This window comes from Fukomys damarensis, unplaced genomic scaffold (genome assembly GCF_012274545.1).
Source record: "Fukomys damarensis isolate Sample0158 unplaced genomic scaffold, DMR_v1.0_HiC HiC_scaffold_16, whole genome shotgun sequence".
Lineage (NCBI taxonomy): Eukaryota > Metazoa > Chordata > Mammalia > Rodentia > Bathyergidae > Fukomys > Fukomys damarensis.
In genome coordinates this window covers 64851973-64874783 of record NW_022900928.1, presented here as the reverse complement: position 1 = coordinate 64874783, position 22811 = coordinate 64851973, and the positions used below count along the sequence as shown (strand labels likewise).

At 37.3% G+C, this 22811-nt stretch overlaps 1 protein-coding gene across 3 annotated transcripts in view; it reads left to right on the top strand.

Moving 5' to 3' along the window:
- Positions 1-22811, top strand: part of Sik3 (SIK family kinase 3) — a 101678-nt gene that overhangs the window by 26824 nt on the left and 52043 nt on the right. For all 3 annotated transcript variants that reach the window (XM_010629398.3, XM_010629399.3, XM_010629397.3), the window contains exon 3: positions 5976-6137. In XM_010629398.3, coding sequence (XP_010627700.1) covers positions 5976-6137 — 162 coding nt within the window. The remainder of the gene's footprint in view (positions 1-5975; positions 6138-22811) is intronic.

Here is a 22811-nt window from a genome sequence, read left to right as displayed (position 1 = left end):
TTTTTTTTTTTTGTATTGTGGATCGAACTCAGGACCTTGCGCTTGTAAGGCAGGTGGCGGAACCACTGAGCTGAATCCCCGGCCCTTTTGGTATCTTCCTTGGAACAAGAGGAAAGATGAGGTTTGTTTGCACTTGTTTTGGTCTGTAGCTCGATAATGAGTATCTCCAGGTGGTATTGTGTCCTGACTGTAGTGGCAAATCTACCCAAGCAATGAAATAACATAGAACCGTACACACCAATTCTGCTTTGGGCACTGTTTTACAACTGCGTAAGATTTAACCACTGGGGGAAACTTTGCAGGGTACATAGAATCTGTTTGTACTGTCTTTGAAACTTCCTGTGAATCTGTAATTATTTTCAAAAGAAAAGAGGGCCGGGGAAAAGTTCCACTGCCTGCCTCACAGGCGCAAGGTCCTGAGTTTGATCCCCAGAACCAAAACAAGAAAAGAAAAAGAGTATCCTTGCAATGGTTTTTGAGAATAGAAACATTGGGCAAAAGGACAGATGCCAGGTTATTAATTAGGAGCAATATTAGGAGATTTTAATAATTCAGAAGACAAGTTTAGTGGCATTAGAGTGGGATGGAGACAAATAAGGAAAAGACAAATGCTGGGTATGTTTTGAAGGTAGAGTTAGTAGAGTGTATTGGATGGAGTGGATTGGTTATGAGAGAAAGGAAAAAGGAAAGATGGGCCAAAATTCTTTTTTAGACAACTGGAAGAATGAAGGAAGGTAATAAGACGCAGCAACAAATCAGGGAGTCTGATGTGAGGTAGTTGGATTCTTGGTAAGGAAGACAAATGACAAACCTTCTAGTCAGTAGCAGCCCAGGCCTATAAGTTAGAAGATAGTTAAAATATTAAAAAGAGTGTAGTCTTTAAAAAGAAAAAGAAAAGGAAAGCTAGAAAAAAGGAAATGAAGGGAAGAAGGGAGGGAGGAAGGGAGAGAAGCGAAAGTGAGAGCACGTCTCTTACCTGCCTGTGGGCAGCAGAGTTTGGCCTCTTTTGGAAAGAAGTATTTGTTTGATAAACAGGAAATTGCTTCCATGGGAACAGGAAGAAGAAACGATAGAACTGAGTGGCAAAGTAGAGAACTACTAGCTATGGTTAACTTAGAATGGCTGAAGTTTTTTTCAGGAGCCCCTAAGAAGAGACACATGCTGCCTTTTTGCATTTCTAGACTGACTTTTCTATTCACCTTGAGAAATGCAAAGTTTCTGCCCATTGCTTGAGCTGCTCTTAGTGTCTGTTCTTTTCAGCAGTGTTTTGAATCAGCTGTAAGTTGAAGACTTAGCAGACAAATGAAGACACTGTCTGGTTAGGATGGAAAGTGACTTATTTTTAAAAATGTTAGCGCCCATCACTGTCCCATTAGTGGCATACCTCTAACACTCCAGTGAAGCTGGTCTGGGGAAGCAAAGACTGGCTTATATGTGTTTTTGCTCTTTGAAAGGTTAGAACCTAAGTGTACCACAAGATGTTTCTTCCCAAGTTACGCTGGGACAAAGATACAGTGAATTCTAAAGGAAACTTTACATGACAGTACCTCTCTCTACTGCTTCTGTATGTGCAGAATTCATTCCCTATCCTAGTAAAATTACCCCAGAGGGGAATATCAACCCATAGTGTCAGTTTTTTGTTTTATGAGCAAGAGCAAATAAAGATTAAATTAGCCAAGTGCCAAGTATTTATGTTGATTGAAAAGTGAGAAAAAAAACTCAGTCTTTTTACTTTTGATGAGAGCTTGAAATAGGAGAACCATCTCTCCTTTTATCTGAGATTCCCCTCAGCCCTGTCTAGTTTTGACGATTGGAGTAGAGTTGTGATAGAAGAAAACTTTAAATTTTCCCCAGGCCTAAATAGATAAATAGATAAGTAGTTTATTTATGGTGAAAAGGACTCAGATGGACTTTATGTAGTAGGAGTCTCACTGAGGTTTGAGAGGAAGGACAAGAATCTAGAAAGTATAGAAACTAGGGTTGTGGTGAAAGTGTGCAGTGATTGGGATTGAGGATGTGGAAGGTATCTGTGCTCCAGACTTTGGAGAGCTAGCTCACAGAATTGCCTGGAAGACAACTAACTCTTTAGAGTTCCTTGCAACTGCAGTTTATTCTAACTAACAAAGTTCAAAATATATCTCACTTTGAATATTATGTGGACTCAGGAGCCATTTTATTTTATTTTATTTGCCACCCCCATATTTATTCAAATGTTGTGACTATGAGTTAAGTCCAGGCTGGATTAGTGCTCTGCAATTACTTACTGAAGGCTGAATATTACATTTTAACTTGAATTTTTGCTGCCTGCCAGTTGTGCATATAGAAATATAAAGCAGCCTTTTGTCAGAGGGCAGCTGAAAGAGGATTTCAGGAGGGACTGAAAACCACGGCAGGCTGCTGGCTTCCTGACACACCCATTAGACCCAGGAGGTTTTCACTGAAATCAAACTAGCAGGGAGGGTAGGAAAATAAGATGGACAAAGATAAAAGCAAAGACTAAGGAAGGTCTGAGTGAAATTGAGCCATGGGCCTATGTGAGGAAGAGCACAGTGCAATTAAAGAGAAGGAAACTTGAACACCAGACATAGCTAGGAGGAAATATCAAATATTTGTAATTAACATTAAAAAAAAAAGGAATTTATAGATCTTTATATCTGTAACTATAGGAATATTGTGGATGACTGTGTGGGAAAGTGTTGCTTAAGCTTTGTGTCATCTGAGTATTATAGTTTTACCCAGGGAGCTGACACAAATACCTTTGAATCAGAATTATTACCAGAGAAAACTGGTGTACAGAATTGTCATCATTCAGCACCACAGAATCTTGAAGAACTTTGTTATCTATTAAAAATGCTTAAATATTCGTTCTATAGAGTGGACCATTTAAAAAATGTCCAACTTTTAATAAAAGTACAGATCTATTCCCAGCCTCTGGCTATGGCATGCAATGGAGATTACTGATGTTCAGCAGATCAAGAGGTGAGGGTATTGGCAGTGTGAACGTTTTATCCAAGGACAACTAATGTGTCAATGCAGAGATAGAACAGAACTGTGCTGCATTCCACTAGCTTCTGGCCTCTGTCACAATTTTGAGAACTTTCCAATCGTTTTAGAAAAACAAGGTACTCAGAAGTTTATAAATAGTTTTTTTAATAAAAGAATATCACTTATTTTGTAAATCACAAAATTAATCATTCTTTCGCATTTAAGAAGCACTTTGATGTGTTCTGGTAATTAGTATTTACTGCCAGACAAATGTCTCTTGGGCATTTTAATTAATGGGTGGCTTTGGCCAAATGAGCTTCTGATGGTAAACCTTCATAAGAGTTTATTTTTATGTTTCTCAAGAATAGCTGTCTCTTCAAAGCTCTTTAATTAGACAAAGTTTAGCAACTGAAACATATTATTAGAATAATGAGTCCCCTCATATAAGAAATAGGGGGTCAAAGAACCAGGTACTGTTAAGAGAATGGCCTCTTAAAACAGCGTTCTAATCTGATGGATGTCCAGTTCTTTAGCAGCTTACATGACCTTAGTCAGGGAGTTTGTGTTCTTTAAAGTTCATATGATGGATCTCACCAGAAGCCTAAACACAGCAGTGTGTAACCTTATTTATTTAACACTACCTTTAATCTCACAAGAAGCTGTGTTCTAGCCCTTCAAACTTCCAAGCTGCAGACTTCTTTTATCTAAAGTTGGCAATCTTGGAAATAACAGTAATTTTTGAGGGAAATGCTTCAAAGGTTTTATGCCTGAGCCAGGCATTGTGGTACGTACTGGTAATTCCAGCATTCTAGGAGGCTGAGGCAGGAAGATTGCAAATTCATCCACAGCCTGGGCAATTTAGTGACTTAGTGAGACTCTTTCTCAAAATTTAAAAAGTTAAAAAGGGCAGGGGATGTAGCTTAGTGTGAAGGCCCTGGGTTCAATCCCCAGTACTGCAAAAAACAAAACGTGTGTGATAAACAAAACTTGTAACAATTCCTCTGAAGGGTGACTCTCTTTCTGTTTTCTCCTCCTCTCCCCTCTCTCCCATTCCCTCCCCCACCCCATTCCTTCCTTCCCTATCTCCCTCTCCATTTCTCTCCTCCCACCCTCTGATCTTCCCCCTTTCCTCCTCCCCTTTCTCTCCCTTCTACAGGGGATTGAACCCCAGTCCTTTGCCCTGAGCTAAATCCTCTACTCTTATTTATTTTTTATTTTTTATCTTGAGTTGCTAAATTGCCCACATTGGGCTCAACTTGTGATCTTCCTGCCTCAGCATCTGTCTTAATAAGTTAAGATATCTACTTTTAAGGCATGCTGTTAAATTCACTGTAGTATTTGCACTCCAGAATATTATGTTTTTTTGTGGTCAAAGTACAGTTTCAGTATTTCTCAAAATCTGCTTTGTAGATGGATTGTCATTGTAGCTCCCTCTTCTTGCACACCCCCCTCTTATCTCTTCTCCCATGCTTTTAGATTTGACAGTAGTAATGATGCTTAGCCTGAACTTCTTTTTTTGTGAGGAAAAAAATACATATACCTGACTGGTTCTATGGGTGAGTTAGATGTAGCTCACTGAAACAGTTGGATAGTGTTAAAGGAACTACAGCCAATAAACAAACAGTGCATTTATTTATGTCATCTAACTTTCCAGGTTCTTACTATTTCTGATGCTTAGGATGTCAGCTGTGTCCTTTTCCCCAATTGGTTGACTAAACGACAGTACGGATGAAACTATGAGAAATTTCAAACAGAACATACTGTGCCACAACTGGCAATTCTCCCATCCAAGTACTATCCAGGCCCAGCCCTGCTTAAGCTTCTGAGATCAGGTGAAATCAGGCGCATTCAGGGTGGTGTGTCCATAGACCACAACTGACGTTTCTAACCCCATTCGCTGTTCTTGACCAGTATGTGTCATTGGTTTCATGAAGAAATAGTGACCTATAAAATGTATTGATTCAGTATATGCCTGCCACGATTTTGAGTAGTACTTGAACAACTGGCTGCAGTGTTCATAGGTCCATCAAATTAGTTTTTTACATGATTACAGAATTTATTGCATGTAAATTCCTTTGTTATACCTTATTAGCAACCAGACAATAAAGTGATTCATTTAAGTTGGTAGAAACTTTTGCTGGCTTTCTTTAAATGTTATCTATAAAAATTAACAAAGTTTTAAGCAACTTTGTTGTTGTTGGCAAGCCCAACAAACGCAGGTATAAAGATGTAGTCATATTGCTAAGTGACCAAAGATGTGTTTATATCAAATTGTACAACTTTAAGAAAACAGAAGCGATTCTAGCCTAAACAGAGTTGCATGTGAAGCAGTTTTCCCCTTACAATATCTGCTCTCTGCTATGGTGATTGATTATTAGGGATTTGCTTTTTGACTCACCCTTTTAACAGAGGAAACATCTCTGATGCTTGTCTTCATTTGTGTGTTTGCTTCTGTATTATACTCCTTTGTACTGGGGATATGAAAAGGGGGAAGGTGTTCTGTGTTAAGATTCTCTAAAATACTGTTTGACGCTCAGACCACTTTTTTCTTATTGCAATGCAAGTGTACTTAAGATTTATACTTAAAATAGTTCTTATCACTACTGAGTTGTTTGTTTGTTTGGTTTAGTTTGGTTTGGTTTGTGGGGTTTTTTGGTACCAGGGATTTAACTCAGGACCTTGCACTTGCAAGGCAGGCGGCGGCACCACTGCGCTAAATCCCCGGCCCTCCAGAGATTTTGTAGATACAAACCAGAACTGGGCCGAGGATTTAGCTCAGTGGTTCTGTTACGTGCCTCGCAAGGGCAAGGACCTGAGTTCCATCCGCAGTACCAAAAAAACAAACCAGAACTGTATGTTGTTTTCTTTTTGTTTGTTTCACTTCTTTTATTCAGTCATTTGGTGGGGTTCTTTTGTATCCTCTAAGTGTAACTTTTGAAATTATACCAGCATCCAGAATGAGAACTGACTGTGCTTTTCCTTTGACACAGACCACTTGGTAGCCCATGGTAGAATGGCAGAAAAGGAAGCCCGTCGGAAGTTCAAGCAGATTGTCACGGCCGTGTATTTTTGTCACTGTCGGAACATTGTTCATCGTGATTTAAAAGCCGAAAATTTGCTTCTGGATGCCAATCTTAATATCAAAATAGCAGGTGAGAAGTGCTCAAAAGAAACAAAGCAGCTTCCCTTGGGGTTCTTAAGGGGTTGTCTACTTCCTTCTATTCAAAGAGGCATTTGGGAAGTAAGGGAACTTTAGACTTTTGAAAATAGCCTGAGCTTTGGTAGATTTTCAAAATATATTTTTAAAATATCTATGCTAAGAGAAAGAAGAGTAAAGGTGATATTTCAAAGATTCTATCATTTTGCTTGACAGTTCCCCCCCTTTTTTTCATTAAGTTTATTGGCACGTTTCATGTAAACAATACAGTCACATTCATTGTTGGGATCTTGTACCTTTACATGATGTATCTTGGTTCTTATTTTTTCCCCATACCCCTGCCCTCCCCTATTTACAAAGACTTTGTTTCCATTTTTTTTCCTTTTTTCTTTTCCCTTATTTCCTTTCCCCTACCATTTCTACTTCCACTGCTCCTTTAGTCCTTTTCTTCCTTTTTTTTGGGGGGGGCATTGGGGATTGAACTCAGGAACTTGCACTTGTGAGACAGGCTACGGAGCCACTGAACTAAATACCTGGCCCTCTTTTCCTCCTGTTTCACATTATCATTTATACCATTTGAACCTTATTTACACTTTTAACTTTTCACACCAGAGAAGCTATTTGGTATTTATACATATGTGTCCTATTTAATTCACTAAAGAGTTTGTCCTCAATGTGCATCCATTTAGCTGTAAATGTTTCGAGTTTCTTATTCTTTATGGCTGAGTAGTACTCCATTTTATAGAAAAACCACATCTTTATATCATCTCCAGTTAATGGGCAGTTGGGCTCTTCTCAAGTTTTAGCTTACAAACTATGCTGCTATAAACATGGGTGAGCATATATCACTGTGGTATGATTCTTTTAATTCTTTTTAGAAGATACCCAGCAGAGGGATAGCTGAGTCAAATGGAACCTCTAATCCTAGTTTTTTGAGGTATCACCATATTGATTTTCACAGGGTTGCACCAGTCTGCACTCCCACCAACAATGGAGAAGGCTTCCTTTCTCCCCACATCCCTGCCAGCATGTTATTGGTTGATTTCTTGATAGCAGCCATTCTTTGTGGGGTGAGGTGGAATCTCAGTGTTGTTTTCACCTGCATCTCGCGAATGACCAGTGATGTTGAACATTTTTTCATATGTTTATTTGCTACTTTTACTTCTTTTTCTGAGAAGTGTCTGTTCATTTCAGATGCCCATTTTTTAATCGGATCTTTATATTTGGGGGGGATCTGATTGTTTTTAGTTCTTTATATATTCTAGATAGTAGGCCTTTGAAGAAAAACTGGTAAAAACTTTTCCCACATTGTGGGTTGTCTCTTAGCTGTGCTGCTGATTTCTCTGGTAGTGCAGAAGCTTTTAAAAAAGATGAGATCCCAGTTGTTGGTTCTTTGTGCTAGTTCCCTTCCCACTGAGGACTTGTTCATAAAGTCTTCTCCTATGCCAATGTCTGAGAGTTCTGCCTAGCTTATCTTTCAGCAAGTTTAGTGTTTCTGTTTTAATATTTAGATCTTTAATCCACTTGGATTTTAGTTTAGTACATGATGAAAGATAGGGGTCTAATTTAATCTTTGGCAGGTTGAAATCCAGTTTTTCCAACAGCATTTATCAAAGAGGCTATCTTTCCTGCAGTGAGGGTGGTTGGCTCCTTTGTCAAAGGTGAGGTATCTGAGTATGTCTGGGGTTGTTTCTGTATCTTCTAATCTAATCCACTTTTCCTTGGGTCTGTTTCTTTGCCAGTACCATGTAATTTTTATCACCATGGCTTCGTAGTATAGTTTCAAGTTGGGGATTGTGGTATCCCCTGCCATGTCTCTGTTGCCTAGAATGGTTTTTGCTATTCTAGGTCTCTTCTGGTTCCAAATGAATTTTTGGATTGTTTTCTCAAGTTCTGTGAAATATACTGTTGGGGTTTCAATCGGGATTGCATTGACTGTATAGCAGTTTTGGTAGTATGGCCATTTTCACTATGTTGATTCTTCCTACTCAGGAGCAGGGGATATCTTTCCATTTCCTTATATCCTCCTCAGTCTCTTTTTTCAGAGTGTTATAGTTTTCAATGTAGAGGTCTTTTGTTTCCTTCATTAGATTGATTCCTAGATAATTCATTTTTTGGATGCTATTGTGAAAGAAATTGTTTCCCTAATTTCTCTCTCAGTGAGTCTGTTATTTGTGTACAAGAAGACTGACAATTCCCTTTTAAATAATAAAGAAAAAGTAGAAAGTAGAAAGGAAACCACTAATATTGTATGGGCTCTCCTCTTCTTGCAGAGGTTGGTGATGTCACTACTGACATACAGAATGTTTATTTTAGTTTCATTTTTTATTCATATATGTGTGTAGTACACTATGTGCACATTCCTTGTGTGGAGTCGATCCATGTACATAACACACCTACATTCCTTTTTTATCCCCTTTCCTTCCCATTCTCCCTCGCCCGCCATTTCTTGAGAGCCTTCTCCTTTGAGGAATATCTACCTTCCTACTTCCTATTCTCTTTTATTTAAGCATCCTTATTTTAAAAGCCATGTTTCATGATAATTTAGTAAAAACAGATATTCTAGTAGCTTGACAAGCAGTCCAGCCTTTTTTTGTTTGTTCCCCAAATGCAACATTTTATTAAAAGCTACTTCATCTCTAAGATGCTAAAAGGGGAATTTAGATCCTCTTAAGGTTTTTCTGAGTATTTTTTCCTTCAACATAAATATTTATGTCCAGATTTCATGATAAGTCTATTAAATATGACACTCAGCTACTTTTAACATAATTTTTTCAGTCCAGCTTTTTATCTCCTTGCATTTCATTAGTCTGCCCTTCTGATAGTACCTAAACAATACTTCACTACTTTCATTTCCTCATGCTCAGTTTTACTAAACTGTCAGCGTTTTGCCTGACAAATAACAAGCTCATCACCTATTGTTAGAAGAGAGTTATTGCCCTTGGTATAGAAACTATACGTAATGTATTCTTTTCTGTTTCCCCCATCTTGTAGGTAAAAAGGACATTTCATACAGAGAACTGAAATATAGTTAGAATATAAATGCCCTGAAAAGCCAGGGTAGAAAATGCAGTTCTGAAGATTTCCTTTCTTAGCAGGCTGGGGAGTTGAGCTCAAGTTTTAATGTCATTTTATAGGTCAAAGTACCTAAGTGTCCCTTTGCTGGCTTTTGATTGTTTTGACTATTTCTTTTATATAGACATGTCTGTTCCCTTTACATACCTGGAATGTCACCTGGTTCTTTACTTATCTCAGGCTGATGGCTGTGCTCTGGTGTAGAACTTTCACATAGTTTGAGTCTGACACTAGCTCATTACTAGTAGATAGGAATTAAGGCTTTCTTTAACATAAATTTATGTATTTCCTTTACTCTTGTGTCTGATTTATTCTCTCTAAAGATCTAGATGTTGATGGTTCCTACTGGGATGGGTAGCATAGAAAGGCCTGGCGATATCAAACCTTCCTTTATAAGTATTTGTTGTAGCTTCAGTAATAAAATCCACCAACATTTATAATCTTTAAACATGTAATGGAGTGGGGTATTTAGCTCAATAGCACTACACCTGCCTCGCAAGCACAAGGTCCTGAGTTCAATTCCTGGTATCGGGTGGGGGTGTAATAGAATGTATTAATTTCTTATTGCTGTAACAAATTGCCACACTTACTTAGTGGCTTGAAATGACACAGGTTTTTAGCTTGCAGTTCTGGAAGTCAGTATTCCAAACTGATTCTTATAGGGATGAAGACAAGAAGCTAGAGGACTGGTTCCTTGTGAAGGAGGCTTGGAAGGAAGAATCTTGTTTCTTGCCCTTTCCAGCCTCCAGAGGCTGGCCACCTTCGCTCCTTGGTTTGTGTCCCTATACCACTCTAGCCTCTTGCTTCTGTTGTCACATCTCTTACTCCTAACCCTGATCCTCCTGCTTCCATCTTCTAAGGACCTTTTTTACTACATTGAACCCTCTCAGATAATCTCCCCATTTTCAGGTTTTAATCACTTTTCCAGTCTTTTTTTTTTCACCATGTAAATTAATACATTCATAGGTATAGGGAGTTTAGAACATAGGTGTATTGAGAGGAGTGTTATTTACCTTATGCTAATTTCAGGTTTATCACTTTTCCAGTCTTTTTTTTTTCACCATGTAAATTAATACATTCATAGGTATAGGGAGTTTAGAACATAGGTGTATTGAGAGGAGTGTTATTTACCTTATGCTAAATGTCATTGTATGAATCTTTGGATTATTGAATAAAGCATTGAGTTAGAAGGTGGCCTTTTTTGTATCTTGTAGTTTTATTCTACCTCCACTGACCCAAAATTAAACTTTTAAAAATGTTTCCTTGGTTCTTGGTTTTGAACTTAAAAGCATTTTGATTGTATTAAGAAAAATTCCTATGTTTTTTAGTTTTTGCACTGAGAAAACGAGTAAAAAGCAGAAATCATTGATAATTAAAACTGGGAAATATTGAATTATTTCAGCAAGGTGATTTTTTTTTTCTTCATTTCTAGTTAAAACAAATTTAATTCATCACCGGAACAGTCTGTACCTACTGGTATGTCATTGCAGACTCTCGGGGCACTGGCGGGCAGCCTTAGCCTCTGTGGCAGGAATTTTAACTTTCTTAACCCAAAGTCTACATTTTTATTATTTGTTTTCAGAGCGAAGAGTAAATGAGTGCCCCTCATTTTGTGGCCTGCTACAATATCTAACATTTGTCTTTACTTAGGTATCCTTTCTCCTATATGCCATCATTACTCAGTTTCTCAGTCATTGCTTGAACTCGCTTTGTCACACATAAATTAGATAGAATTCTCATTCAGACCTGCCAAATCATCTTTGAACTTAATTTACCAGTGGGAGAAAAGCTTCTCGTTGAAGCCAAGTAGAACATGAGTAATTATAGAAGGACAAGTTGGATGGTTTTGACAAGATAAGGTCAGATAGGCATTGAAATCAACTTTAATTTTAAAAACTAAAATAACTTTCAGATCCCTGATATTTTTAGTGATCTTTTTTGGTAATATATTCTAAATCACAATAAGAAAAAGTGACTATGGACAAAATAAACATATAGAAAATGAGCCTTTTTTTCTTTTTTGCTTACAATACTGTTAGTCTTAAGCAGCTCATCTTCAAAGCCACCAGACCTCACAGTGCAAATTAACTTAGTGCAAATAAAAGTTCAAATTAGGAAATGTAAGAAATTTATGCTTTCCATATGCTGATGTTTACATAAGCTATTTTGGTTTTGAGAATCACACATTTTGTTCATTACAGAAGATGAGTAAATTGTTCTGGGAATATTTCTTTATATTAACTTATTTTTATATGAATTAAGGTGGCAAATTATATTTAGTACTTGATGCTATAAAAATCTAGCTACTACAAGTACCCATGCTCATGCTTGCCATCTTGGAAAGATTATTTGAACCCTGGATGTGAAGGTATACTTGGGTATTGTAAGAGTCAGCCCTCATTCCATAGTTTGTAGTTCTGTGTACTCAAATTCTTGTTTGTGAACCTTTGTTCTACTTCTGTTTCTAGAGAGAATAACTTTTTTTCTTGGTTTTAGAATTTTAAAATTCTTAATGGCATTAGGAAACCTGTCTTCTGTAGATGTTTTTTAAAAATGTTGCTGTCATTCGTAAGTCAGCACAAGCATTAATCATTTTCAGAATAAGAATGTTGCCAAGTTGGGGCCAGGGAACTCTCTGTGGCTCTCTGAGATCTAACCTGTTGGTAAAAGGCTCTGTGCTGAGTGAGGTGTCATAGAAGAGCAAATGGAAACCTGAAACATGTCTTCTGCCCTCAGGGCTTCACTGTCATCTATTCTGGCAGAAAATCTGTGGACCTCTGAAAAATTAACACCGCAGTTTTGATTTATATACGTTTAAAGTCTTTCACAAAGCATTTTCACATACATATCATCATTGGGCAAGTAAATATAGCTTATTAACAAACATTCAAATCCCATCACCTTCTGGTATATTTAACTTTTCAAAACTTTGAATATCTTATAAAGAACAAATTTCTTTCATTTAGAGAGTCCTAATGTTGGAAAAAGAAGGGAATTCTAGTTGCTCATGGTAACATACATGTGTAATCCCCGCAGTCTGGGAGGATGAGGCAGTTTCAGCCCAGCTTTGATAGCTTAGTGACTTAGCAAGACCCTGTCTCAAAATAAAAAGGGCCGGGGATGTAGTGCAGTGGTTCTACACATGTCTGACAAGTGCAAGGTCCTGAGTTTGATCCTCAGTACCGGAATGATGGATGTATGGATGGATGGATGGTTGGATGGACAGATGGGGCTGGGGATATAGCTCAGTGTGAAGACCCTGGGTTCAATCCCCAGTACTGAGGATGGTGGTAGCAGGGTGGGAGTGTATTCTTAGTCTTTAACTGTGCATTTTTCATTCCTCTGGGGTTCTGGAGTAGAGCCATTGAAGGGCCAGGGAGTCAAAACCTTACTCTCAGGTGAAGGGACGGCAGGGACAAGGGGAAAAATGAGAACCAAGATTAGTCATGTAGAGGTACAAGATCCCAACAATGAATGTAACTGTACTGTGTCCCTAAAATGTACCAATAAACTCAATTAAAGCTGAGGAAAAAAAACCAAAACTGACTCTCAGCATGTATCCTGTATCCCTGCCCAATAGTGTGTTTAACAGTTACAATTACAGAAATTCAAAAGGCATATCATGATTCATTACCACTTTAATGGCATGGTCTAATTACCACAGTATTTCAGAGGATGAAGCCATTTTAGTCTATAACTTTCCAATAGCCTAGATTCCACAGGGATCCTACCATATCCTGCTTTTGTTGTTTCACCTCCACCGACTAGCGGTACCTATTCTGTCTGGGTGCTCAGAACTTCATTGATCTAAACCTCTCAGCAGTGCTGATGAGGACATACAAGTAAATACCCTATTGAGGAGATAACATTTGAAGGATGATGGGATCAGTAGGGCAGAGGAAAGAATTCCAGAGATTTAGTCACTCAGTAAATGTTGATAAAGTGCCTGCTATGTGCAGACCTTGATGAAGGCCCTGGAGATGCACCAGGAGGTAAAACGGCCCCTTGTGACTACCATTCTGTTGGGGGTGAGATAGTACCTACAAGAAAGTAAGTTCTCATGAGGGCTCGGGGTGTTGTGATAGAATGACTTATGGGAGAAATACTGTTTTTTGTTGTTGTTTTTTCTTTGTTTGTTTTTGGTTTTTTGAGACAGGGTCTTACTGTGTAGTTGAGACTGACCTGGAACTTACTATGTAGCCCAGTCTGGTCTTGAACTCAGTGATTCTCCTGCCTCAGCCTCTTGAGTGCTGGGATTACAGGTGTGCATCACCACGCCCGGCTAGAAATACTGTTTTTAACCGAAATATTCAAACCCTTTGGAGCAGAAGGAAGAGCATTACAAACCAAGAAGGCTGAATATAACATATTTGATAGGTAGGAAGGTCATTGTGACTGGGATAAGAAGAGGGGAGGTGGAAGGCGTTGGCTGAGAGAGATGGCAATGGTCAGTTGTACATGGTGAAGATGTGGGATGGGAAGCTGGTTGGAGAAGCGTGAGCTGGAGTACACACTTATCCCATCTGCAATAACGTGGGGAGTCAGGCCTCTTATGGCAGAAAGTTCAGGACTGGATAACAGTCAACCATCTGGGCCAAGAAGGAGGAACTATCTAAAGATATGTTTAGAAGTAAAGATTATGTTAAGCTGTCAAAGAAAAATAGTGTTGTCTTTTTTTTTTAAATGGTGATGCACTGTTCTTTAAAAGTAAGTTTGATCTTTTCTCCAGAGAGTAAGTCAAAAAATGTCTATATTTAAAGAAAGTTTGTGTAAGAAAAAACTGAAACATAGCTAGCTGGTTTACTCCCTGAAGGAAAGTTCTTTCAAATGCTCAGACATTATGAGAATGTTTTGAAAATTGTGGAAACTTCTTTTTTTTTAACCTAAGGAAGTTGGAAACTTTTCTTTTTAAATGTCGACTCCCAGAATGGGCTCCATGAGACAGTTTCCACTCCCGTGTTATTGTTTTAGTTGGCAATCAGCAGAGAGCAAAGATCTGAAGGACAACTACAGAAAAGCCAATATTTTGGAAAGAATTTTCGGGGTGTGTGGCTTTAAGGTGTTGTGGAAGTTTTTGACCTTAGTGCAGTGAGAGCAAGACTGTTGCATTTTTTATCAAAGTGAGCAATCAAAACATTTTGTAACTCCATCAGCCTTTCACTCTTAGCATGAATACTGTCATATAGAAAAGCAAGGTTGGAAACCCTAGATTTCTGAGAACTGTTTCATAGTGTAGTGATGGAAATCGCAGTGTCCCTGACAGTCCCCCAGAAAGTAGTTATGCAACATTCATCCTGTGAATCCAAATTTTATTTCATGATTGTAATACCCTTTATTTAGTTTATCATTCACCACTCCTTCCTGGTTGAAAAGTTAAGAAGTTGAGACCCAGAGAAAACCATTATTACTTTCCTGAATTCAAATTTGTGATAGAGTCCAGGAATTAGAATACCTTTGGCTGTATTGTCTCCCTGAAATGGCATATGAGAATCAAGTAGAAGGTGCTTAGGGTATGTTGACCAATGGGAAAACAAAATTTGAAACACTGCCTATTCTGAATCCTATTTCTAATATTAGAGCTTTCCAAGTGAAAAATTTATGTGCCTTTATTCAAAAAGTGTTTCAGATACACAGTTGATATATTTTACATGAAAATTTTCTAAATTATAATTCAAACCAGCAGATTTTTTATCAGTGATAGTTCTAGGTTATAAGTGAGGTTTACTTATCTTGAAAAATGATTGTATCCTGCTAGGAAGTGAAAAAATATACTATTTATAGAGGCTTACTCGTAATAACTGTGCTACCCATGCAGAGATATTACTTCTCAGACTTTCCTACTGTGATTTTCTGCACAGCAGAGGGAAGTGAATTTATACAGGGTGGGGTGAGTGGGAGATTAACCACACAGTCTGAAATGACCCACTTTACACACACTTTTAATCACATGCTTCAAATCCAAAATTAATGTATTCTTGTGTTCTGCTCAGTGTCCTGTGTGATTTGATTTAGTATTAAAATAATAGAGTTTAACATAGGAAAAAATGTTGACATTCCAGCAAGATGCATTCTATTTAGCGTATAGCTTTTATAACTTTTGGTGCATTAAAACATTGTGCTTGAGGATGTATAACACATGCCAATTTGAGAACCTGGGAATAAAGAATTTCTTCCCAAATCACGAATTTATCTTGCACAAGCTTCTAGTTTATGCACATTTCTATGCTAGCATCTATGGGTTGCAAGTCACTTTGGGATTAGTTAGAAAACAAGGGAATTAGAGATTGAGAATAGAAAAGGAGAGGGATATAGAGGTCAGGAAAGAAATGGAAGCCTTCTCTTTGAGGCCCTGGACAAAAGAAAAGAAGTTTGGGAAAGGAAATCTGACCCTGAGTTGCTATCCCCTGGCCATGGGAGAAGGGAACTGAGCTGAGAAAGGAGGGCTGGTTGGATGGGTACTTCTGCCCTGCCAGAGCATCTCAGGGGTTCACATTGTTGTCTCTGAACTATGGTAATTATTAAAACATGAATTGATAAGTATGCAAGATGATGGCTATGTTAATTCACCTGATTTAGTCATTCCACAGTGTATATACATACAATATCACAGCATACCTATATGGCTAAAAATATAAATAAATAAAATGTGGATAAGTAATATTAAAAGCCACAGTTGTTTTTAATCCCTAGGCAGTAGAATCACAAATTCAAGTTCTGTCTGGGCAACTTAGTGCGACCCTGTCCCAAAATAAAAATAATAAAGGCTGGGGATGTAACTCAGAAGGAAGGCCCCTGGGTTCAGTCCCCTACCAGGGGGAAAAAAGAAGGCTAAGCCAGAAAGTCAGAGTTATATCTGAATCTACATAATACTGCCTGAAAGAATGAAAAATGAATTTATCAGTATCTCACTAAAGCTGCAGAAAATGATAGATTTGAAAACTCTTAAGCTGTAAGATTGAAACAAATTAGGTGCACAGTTACCTATAGTTTTGTTTCATTTCTTTTCTTTTTTTCTCCCTGCCCCTTCCTCCCCGTCCTTCCCTCTTCCCCTCCCTCTCCCCCCCACCTCTCTCTCCTCTTTCTCTTCTCTCTCTCCCAGTTTCTTTTCTTTTTCTTTCTTTTCGGTACTGGGGATTGAACTCAGGACTTTACGCTTGCTAGGTAGGTGGTAGAACCACTGGACTAAATCCCTGACCCTCTCTCTCCTTGTTTCTTAAGGCAGGGTTTCATTATGTCATTGTTCAGGCTGGCCTCAGATTCCTGCCAGTCCTTCTGCCTCAGCCTCTCCAGGGCTGGGATTATGGGCATGTGTCACCATACCTGGTTACTTACCTGTAGTTTCTAACTCAAGATATTTTAAAAGAATATTGACATTTTACTATTTAGAGTGTTTTGTTATTTGTGGATATAGTGACTATAAGAACTTTTATAAGTCTACTGAAGACCTTGTTTCCCCAAGAACCTTGTTTCCCCAGCTCGGTTCTTGGGCTGCTGAATTGCAGGTTGATGTTGGGAGGGACTAAGCAATCACCTGCATGCTCTTTCACTCTTTACTGTTTTGTGAAAAACATGATAGAAACTAAAAGGAACATCAGAAAGAATAAGACTGATTCTTTAGGCAGGCCTTTGTTAGGTGACAGGATTTTAGTAAAAGTCCCCATTAGTCTAGAATCTGGTTCTCATTTTTATGAGTCCTGAAAGATACTTTCCCAATTCTCCTAAAACCATAAGAGTATGACTATAATATTCATATCTGTTTTCTTAGTGTCAAACAGAAAAGTTAGCTTGCTAATGGTGGATATAGGTATGTAGGCATTTGAAAACATCCCGCACTGTGTGATCTTTAGCTCTTCGTTGCTCAGCCTTCACAAGGACAACCCTTAGTTTACACCTTGACTACATGTAGGATCTTTTCCTGTCAGTGATTTCTGATTCCATAGGTTCTCAATGTTCCTGGGAATTTATGTCATAAACAGTGATAATGATTTCTCATTCCTTTTCCATTGTTTAGGAGTTAATAAATGAAGTGGTTATTTAAGTCTTCCTTCTCTCCATAAGTGTAATAGTTTGAGAGCCTCTGAATATAAATCAAGTGTGTTTGACTGCTAGCAGGGAGCTAAGCTAAGGAGTGTGCTTATGACTCAGTTGTTCTATTTATTACACAGTTGAAGTAGTTGGTTACCATAGTAGTTTTTATGAGGGTGCAGTTTTCCATTGTATTTTGTTAAATTTACATCTATCATGATGAATCATTGGACTATATAAAGCAAAAGAACACTGATGTTGAAGTTCAAATTCAGGATAAAAATCAATTCTGTAGTGCATCAAGACAAACATCACCAAATTCATGAATTATCTTTATTTGACCACTTTTTACATAGCACATCAAGATGTTTTTCTAAGCTTCAAAAGCCAAAATTTAAGAGTTATATCTAAACACACACACACACACACACACACACACACACACACACACACACACATTAGAGTTTGTAAAAAAGTGTATATACACTTCAGGAAAAGAAGAATTGTATAAATATTTTAAAACTAAATTTATTGAAACATCATGAGATTACTATGAGTTACTTATGGCCTCTACAATTACAAGAGGTGCTTAAAGTGGTGGGCATCAGCTTCTAGACATTTATTAGTATGACAAACTGCTACCTGGGCAACCTTGGTCATTGAGATTGCTGTACATGCATTATAAATTTCTTTTTTAAGAACCAACAGTGTAGTAGATTTTAAGTGATACTCGGCATCCTCTAGAGTCCTCCCTAACTTGAAATTATACTAAAAGTTACTATGATAGAAACAGCATGATACTGGAAAAACAAACAAAAAGCCTCAGACCGAAGGATCAATGGAACAAAATAGAAGATTCATAAATAACTACCAACACAAACAGCCACCTAATTTTTGACAAATGGGCCAAACATATTCACCGGAAGAAAGATAGACTCTTCAATAAATGGTGCTGAGAAAACTGGCTTTCCCCATGCCAAAGATTAAACCAATTTATGGTTGGAGTTAAATTGCTCAGGAGCAGTCCCAGCCCAGCTTTCACTTACTGAACTGGCTTCAAATGTATAGAAGTTTAACTACTGTATACCTAAAATGTACCAATAAACTCAATTTTTAAAAATGTAAAAAAATAAAAATAAAACTTAAGCATGAAAATAGATTTTGGTTTTTAGGTTCAAATTATGTCACTTTTCCAAATACCAACTCATGAAAAGTCTCCATCTTCATTTTAGGTATTATAATCTCAATAATATGGGTTTCCAAACTGTTATGGCTGGTGTTTTGATGTCTCCCCCAAAGCCTCATGCAGTCATGGTGGGGCTTTTTCAGAGGTGGCTGAATCTAGAGTGTGATGCTGGGATTAAGGGTGTGTGATTACTAAATCAGTCCACTGATTGGTTTGGCACTGCCCGAATGCCCGGTAGCCTAGATGGAGTATTAAAAGGACAAAAAGAAGCTGGTAAGGTCCCTTGTTGCTTTGCTGCCTTTGGTCCACTGTGAACAATTGCACCTCTGCCGTGTGCCACCCTGTCCTGGAGCCAGCTTATTATTGACTGAAACGTCTATAAACTGTGCTCTAAATAAACTTTTCCTCCCTTAACTTGTGGGTGCCTGGTATTTTGTCTCAGTAAGGACAAAAGTTAGTACTACACAAACTAAAACATTTATCAAATTGAAATTAATGTCTTTATGTGATTTATGTACAAATTATCTTAAAATTTATAGATGTTTTTTTATCAGTTTTCAAATCATATGCTAATGTAAAATAAAAGAACCTTTTCAAATCACTTTATCATAAATGATTCAGAAATGCCAAAATAATTTTTAAAAATTCATTCTTGGGAGATTTTAAGATAATTCATTCCTGAGCCAGGGATTTAGCGCAGTGATACTGCACCTGCCTAGCAAGTGTAAGGTCCTGAGTTCGATTCCCGGTGCAAATAAATAAATAAATTCCTTTGAAAGAGTCTGTGAGTCAAAAAATGTTGGAAAATACTGGTTAACTGTGTGATTCAATAGATTAGTATTTTCTTTACATTCTAATACCAGTATAACTTTGGTTTTCTTGGTCACATCGAGAGATTTTTTTTTAAACTTTTAATACCGGGGTTGTGTCTGTCATGTTCACATTGCATTAAGAACTCGTTTGTGGTCCATCTGAAAATCAGGAGCAACTTATTCCTGTTACCATATTTATACATCAATTTCAGCTGGGTTACTTTCCAGATGTCTGCTCTCATTTGAATTATATGTATTCTACTAGCTTTGACCTAGAGAATATTTTATTATCCCCTCATACATTTTAGGTAATACCTTAGAGTTGCTTAAATGACAATCACATATTTCTTTCTCCAAAAGTAGGCTTTGTCTATCAGATCATATCTCTTTATTTTTCAGTTGGGAAAATATTGATATTGTACTTTCATTTGGTATCTAATTTCTCTGGAGAATTTAAGGAGACTGATTCATCATGTCATATAATAGGCACACTAAATTTTTGTATAGTGTGCTCAGCTTCACTATTAGAAACTTACCTGATTAAAAGATTGGACTTTTGTTCTAGCTGGTATAGTTTAGAATTACAGCTACAGTAATACTAATCAATATTTGCAAGAATTCTAATTAATAGTATTTACATAGAAAGTGTCTTATTCCAGTCCTTTGCACATCTTTTCAATACTATTTTATATAAAGGTCCTGTGTTGGGAGGATTTTTTGTTTTTGGCTTCATACGAGAAGGGTTGGGGTAGTACTATTGGCTTATTACTTCATTTAAAAATAACTCAGTTCAGTGATTCTACCTTTAAGGTGTGTTGGGAAGAAATATATAAGTCATTCAGTGGAAATAATTTAATTTTGGTCCACCCACCTCCACCACCACCAAAAGCCTGACATTTTTTCCCTATGAAGAAATTTCTCTTTTGTCTATATGCTCAGGCTATGAGCAAGTAGCTTTTGGCATTACTTCTTTATTAGCTCCTACATAGGAAGTTCAGCCAGAGGTTGAAATGACTGCTAAATATTGAGGACTTTCCAAGACTCAATTTTAAAAGTAAACTAATATTATAATTCCTAGGAATTTTTAAACTTACCCTTCATCACTGCTATAATCCTGAGACCCACACAGTTGCTATTTTGTTCAATTTCAAATAAAGCTTTTGGGTCACATGAGTACTAGGACAGTAACATTGTAGTGGAAAAGCAGAATTAGTTTTTTTTTTTACTTTTTTGAGACAGGGTCTTACTATGTAGTTGAGACTGACCTGGAACTCACTATGTAGCCCAGGCTGGTCTCCAAGTCACAGCAGTTCTCCTGCCTCAGCCTCCTGAGTAGTGCTGGGGTTACAGGTGTGCACCACCACACCCAGCTCCAGAATTAGTTTTATATCTATGTAATATTCTACCAGTCTATATAATAATCTAAATCTTATTTATATATAATGATTTTCTGCCAGTGTTGATCTTTGGTTCTTTGAGTAGTTTCTTTTTTGGTCTTTTTGTTGTTTTTGTTTTGGGCAAAGCCTTTGTAAATAGGGAGGGGTAGAGGGGTTAAAGGGAGGTCCGGGGAATGAGGAAAAAATAAGAACCAAAATAGATTATGTAAAGGTACAAATTTTCCAATGATGAATGTAACTGTACTATATACCTAAAATGTATCAATAAAATTAATAATTTTTAAAAATGTCCTTCATGTGAGACTCAAAACAAAACAAAACAGGCAAACAAACAACCCCGCAAAGTCTTGAGTTCAATCCCTGGTACAAAAAAAAACCCCAAAAACCAAAAACAAAGTTAATCAAGGGGGCTGGGGCTTTAGTTCGGGGCACTGCCCCTGCCCCGAAAGCACAAGGTTTGATCCCAAGTATCCCTCCCAAAAGGAGTTAATCAAGTGTCAAAATTATTTTTGCTTTCTGTTTTTGACTTTAATTGCAGTTACAGCATTGAAGCTGTGAGTCCTTATAAAGCTTTTATATTTGAAAAAATTTAGGATCATTGTCATGGTGTTTTTTGGTGAGGTTGTTCATTTAGGATAAATATTTTCTCACTTTACTTTTCCTCTCTGCTTCATATTTCCAAGCTGTTTACTTAAACATAGTCCGGGCAGTGAAGCCCAGTTACCCTTGATTGCAACTGTATTACATTGCCTTACAAACACTGAGAATGCTGCACTGCTGAAGTTTGTGCCTAGCTGTTTACATCTGCTTTGGATTGTTCTTTGGTCAGCCAGAAAAGAAGCCAAGAGTATAGCTCTGAAGTGGTGGACCAAGTAAGAAAATTTCCTGTTGCAGTTGTCCTGATTTTTAAATCAGTGCCATCCGTTCTTTCCTTTTCCCATACCATATTACACATATCCAGTAGATGATATTACTTATTTTTAGGGATATAGTGTCACTATTTTATATAGCTTCAGACTCCTAATTTTGCCTACAACAAAGAATTTCTCAAAATCGATAGTAACCTCTGGCATTTCAAATGTGCTAGAAGACAGACATATGGTTCAAATTAAAGCCTACAGCTCTGTGTTAATAGAAGAGGATTTAAGTTGCCAATTCAGTCTGCCGACAAATGCTGACCAACCTGAGTGTTGGGGATTGGAAAAGAGACCTAACAAATTATGGTAAGAGCCACTTTTGAGTGCAGAAGTAAATGGCCACGGGCCACATGAAGAGAACAACCCCACCCATCTAGCGTGGGCTGTGTGGGTGTGAGTATCCACACTAACCAGTTTCTTCTGTTGTGAGTCTCTGTTTTACTGTAACTTTTTAGAATATCCATTATTTTAATGTTGAATTTATAGGTCACAAGTCTCCCCCTTTAGTAATAAATAAAATACAAAGTATTTTTTATCAGTATTGTTACCTAAGAAGCCTCTGAAATTAACTGCTCATTGTTTTAGTTCTTACTGCTTAGGATGATATTTTAACATCTTTATATTTAAAGTAAAAATGTAATTATGGATTTATATAAGCATATACTGTAGGAAATTTGGATTAGAAGACATTTCTAAATATTCACACTGTAATCCCAACTTTAAGACTGTCATCATTTTGAATGCACTTCCTTTTAACTTATTTTCCTATATATATTTTCCATCATTACAATCTGTGCATATACAATTTTATATACTGCCTTTATCCTTTATATTATAGCAGTTTTCTCATGCTAGAATTTTTATAAATATTAAATGTTTATAAAATAATAACTTTTCCCTTAATACTTTTTTATGTTCTAAGAATCCCTCCCATCCCGAGGCCATTACTATTTTATTTTATTTTATCCGGTACCAGATCTTGAACTCAGGATCTTGCACTTGTCAGGCTGGCATGGCGTCACTGAGCTACATTCCCAGCCCCATTATTACTGTTTTATGAAAACTATTATTTAATGAAACATTTTGTAAAAACTTTATTATTTATTTTCTATTCTTATACCTATAGAATAGGAACTATCTAAGTGTTAATCTTGTCCATCCCCATTTTAAATTTATTCTTTGAGGGCCGGGGATTTAGCTCAGTGACACCAGGCAAGGATTCTTTTTTTTTTTTTTTTTTTTTTTTTTTTTTTTGGG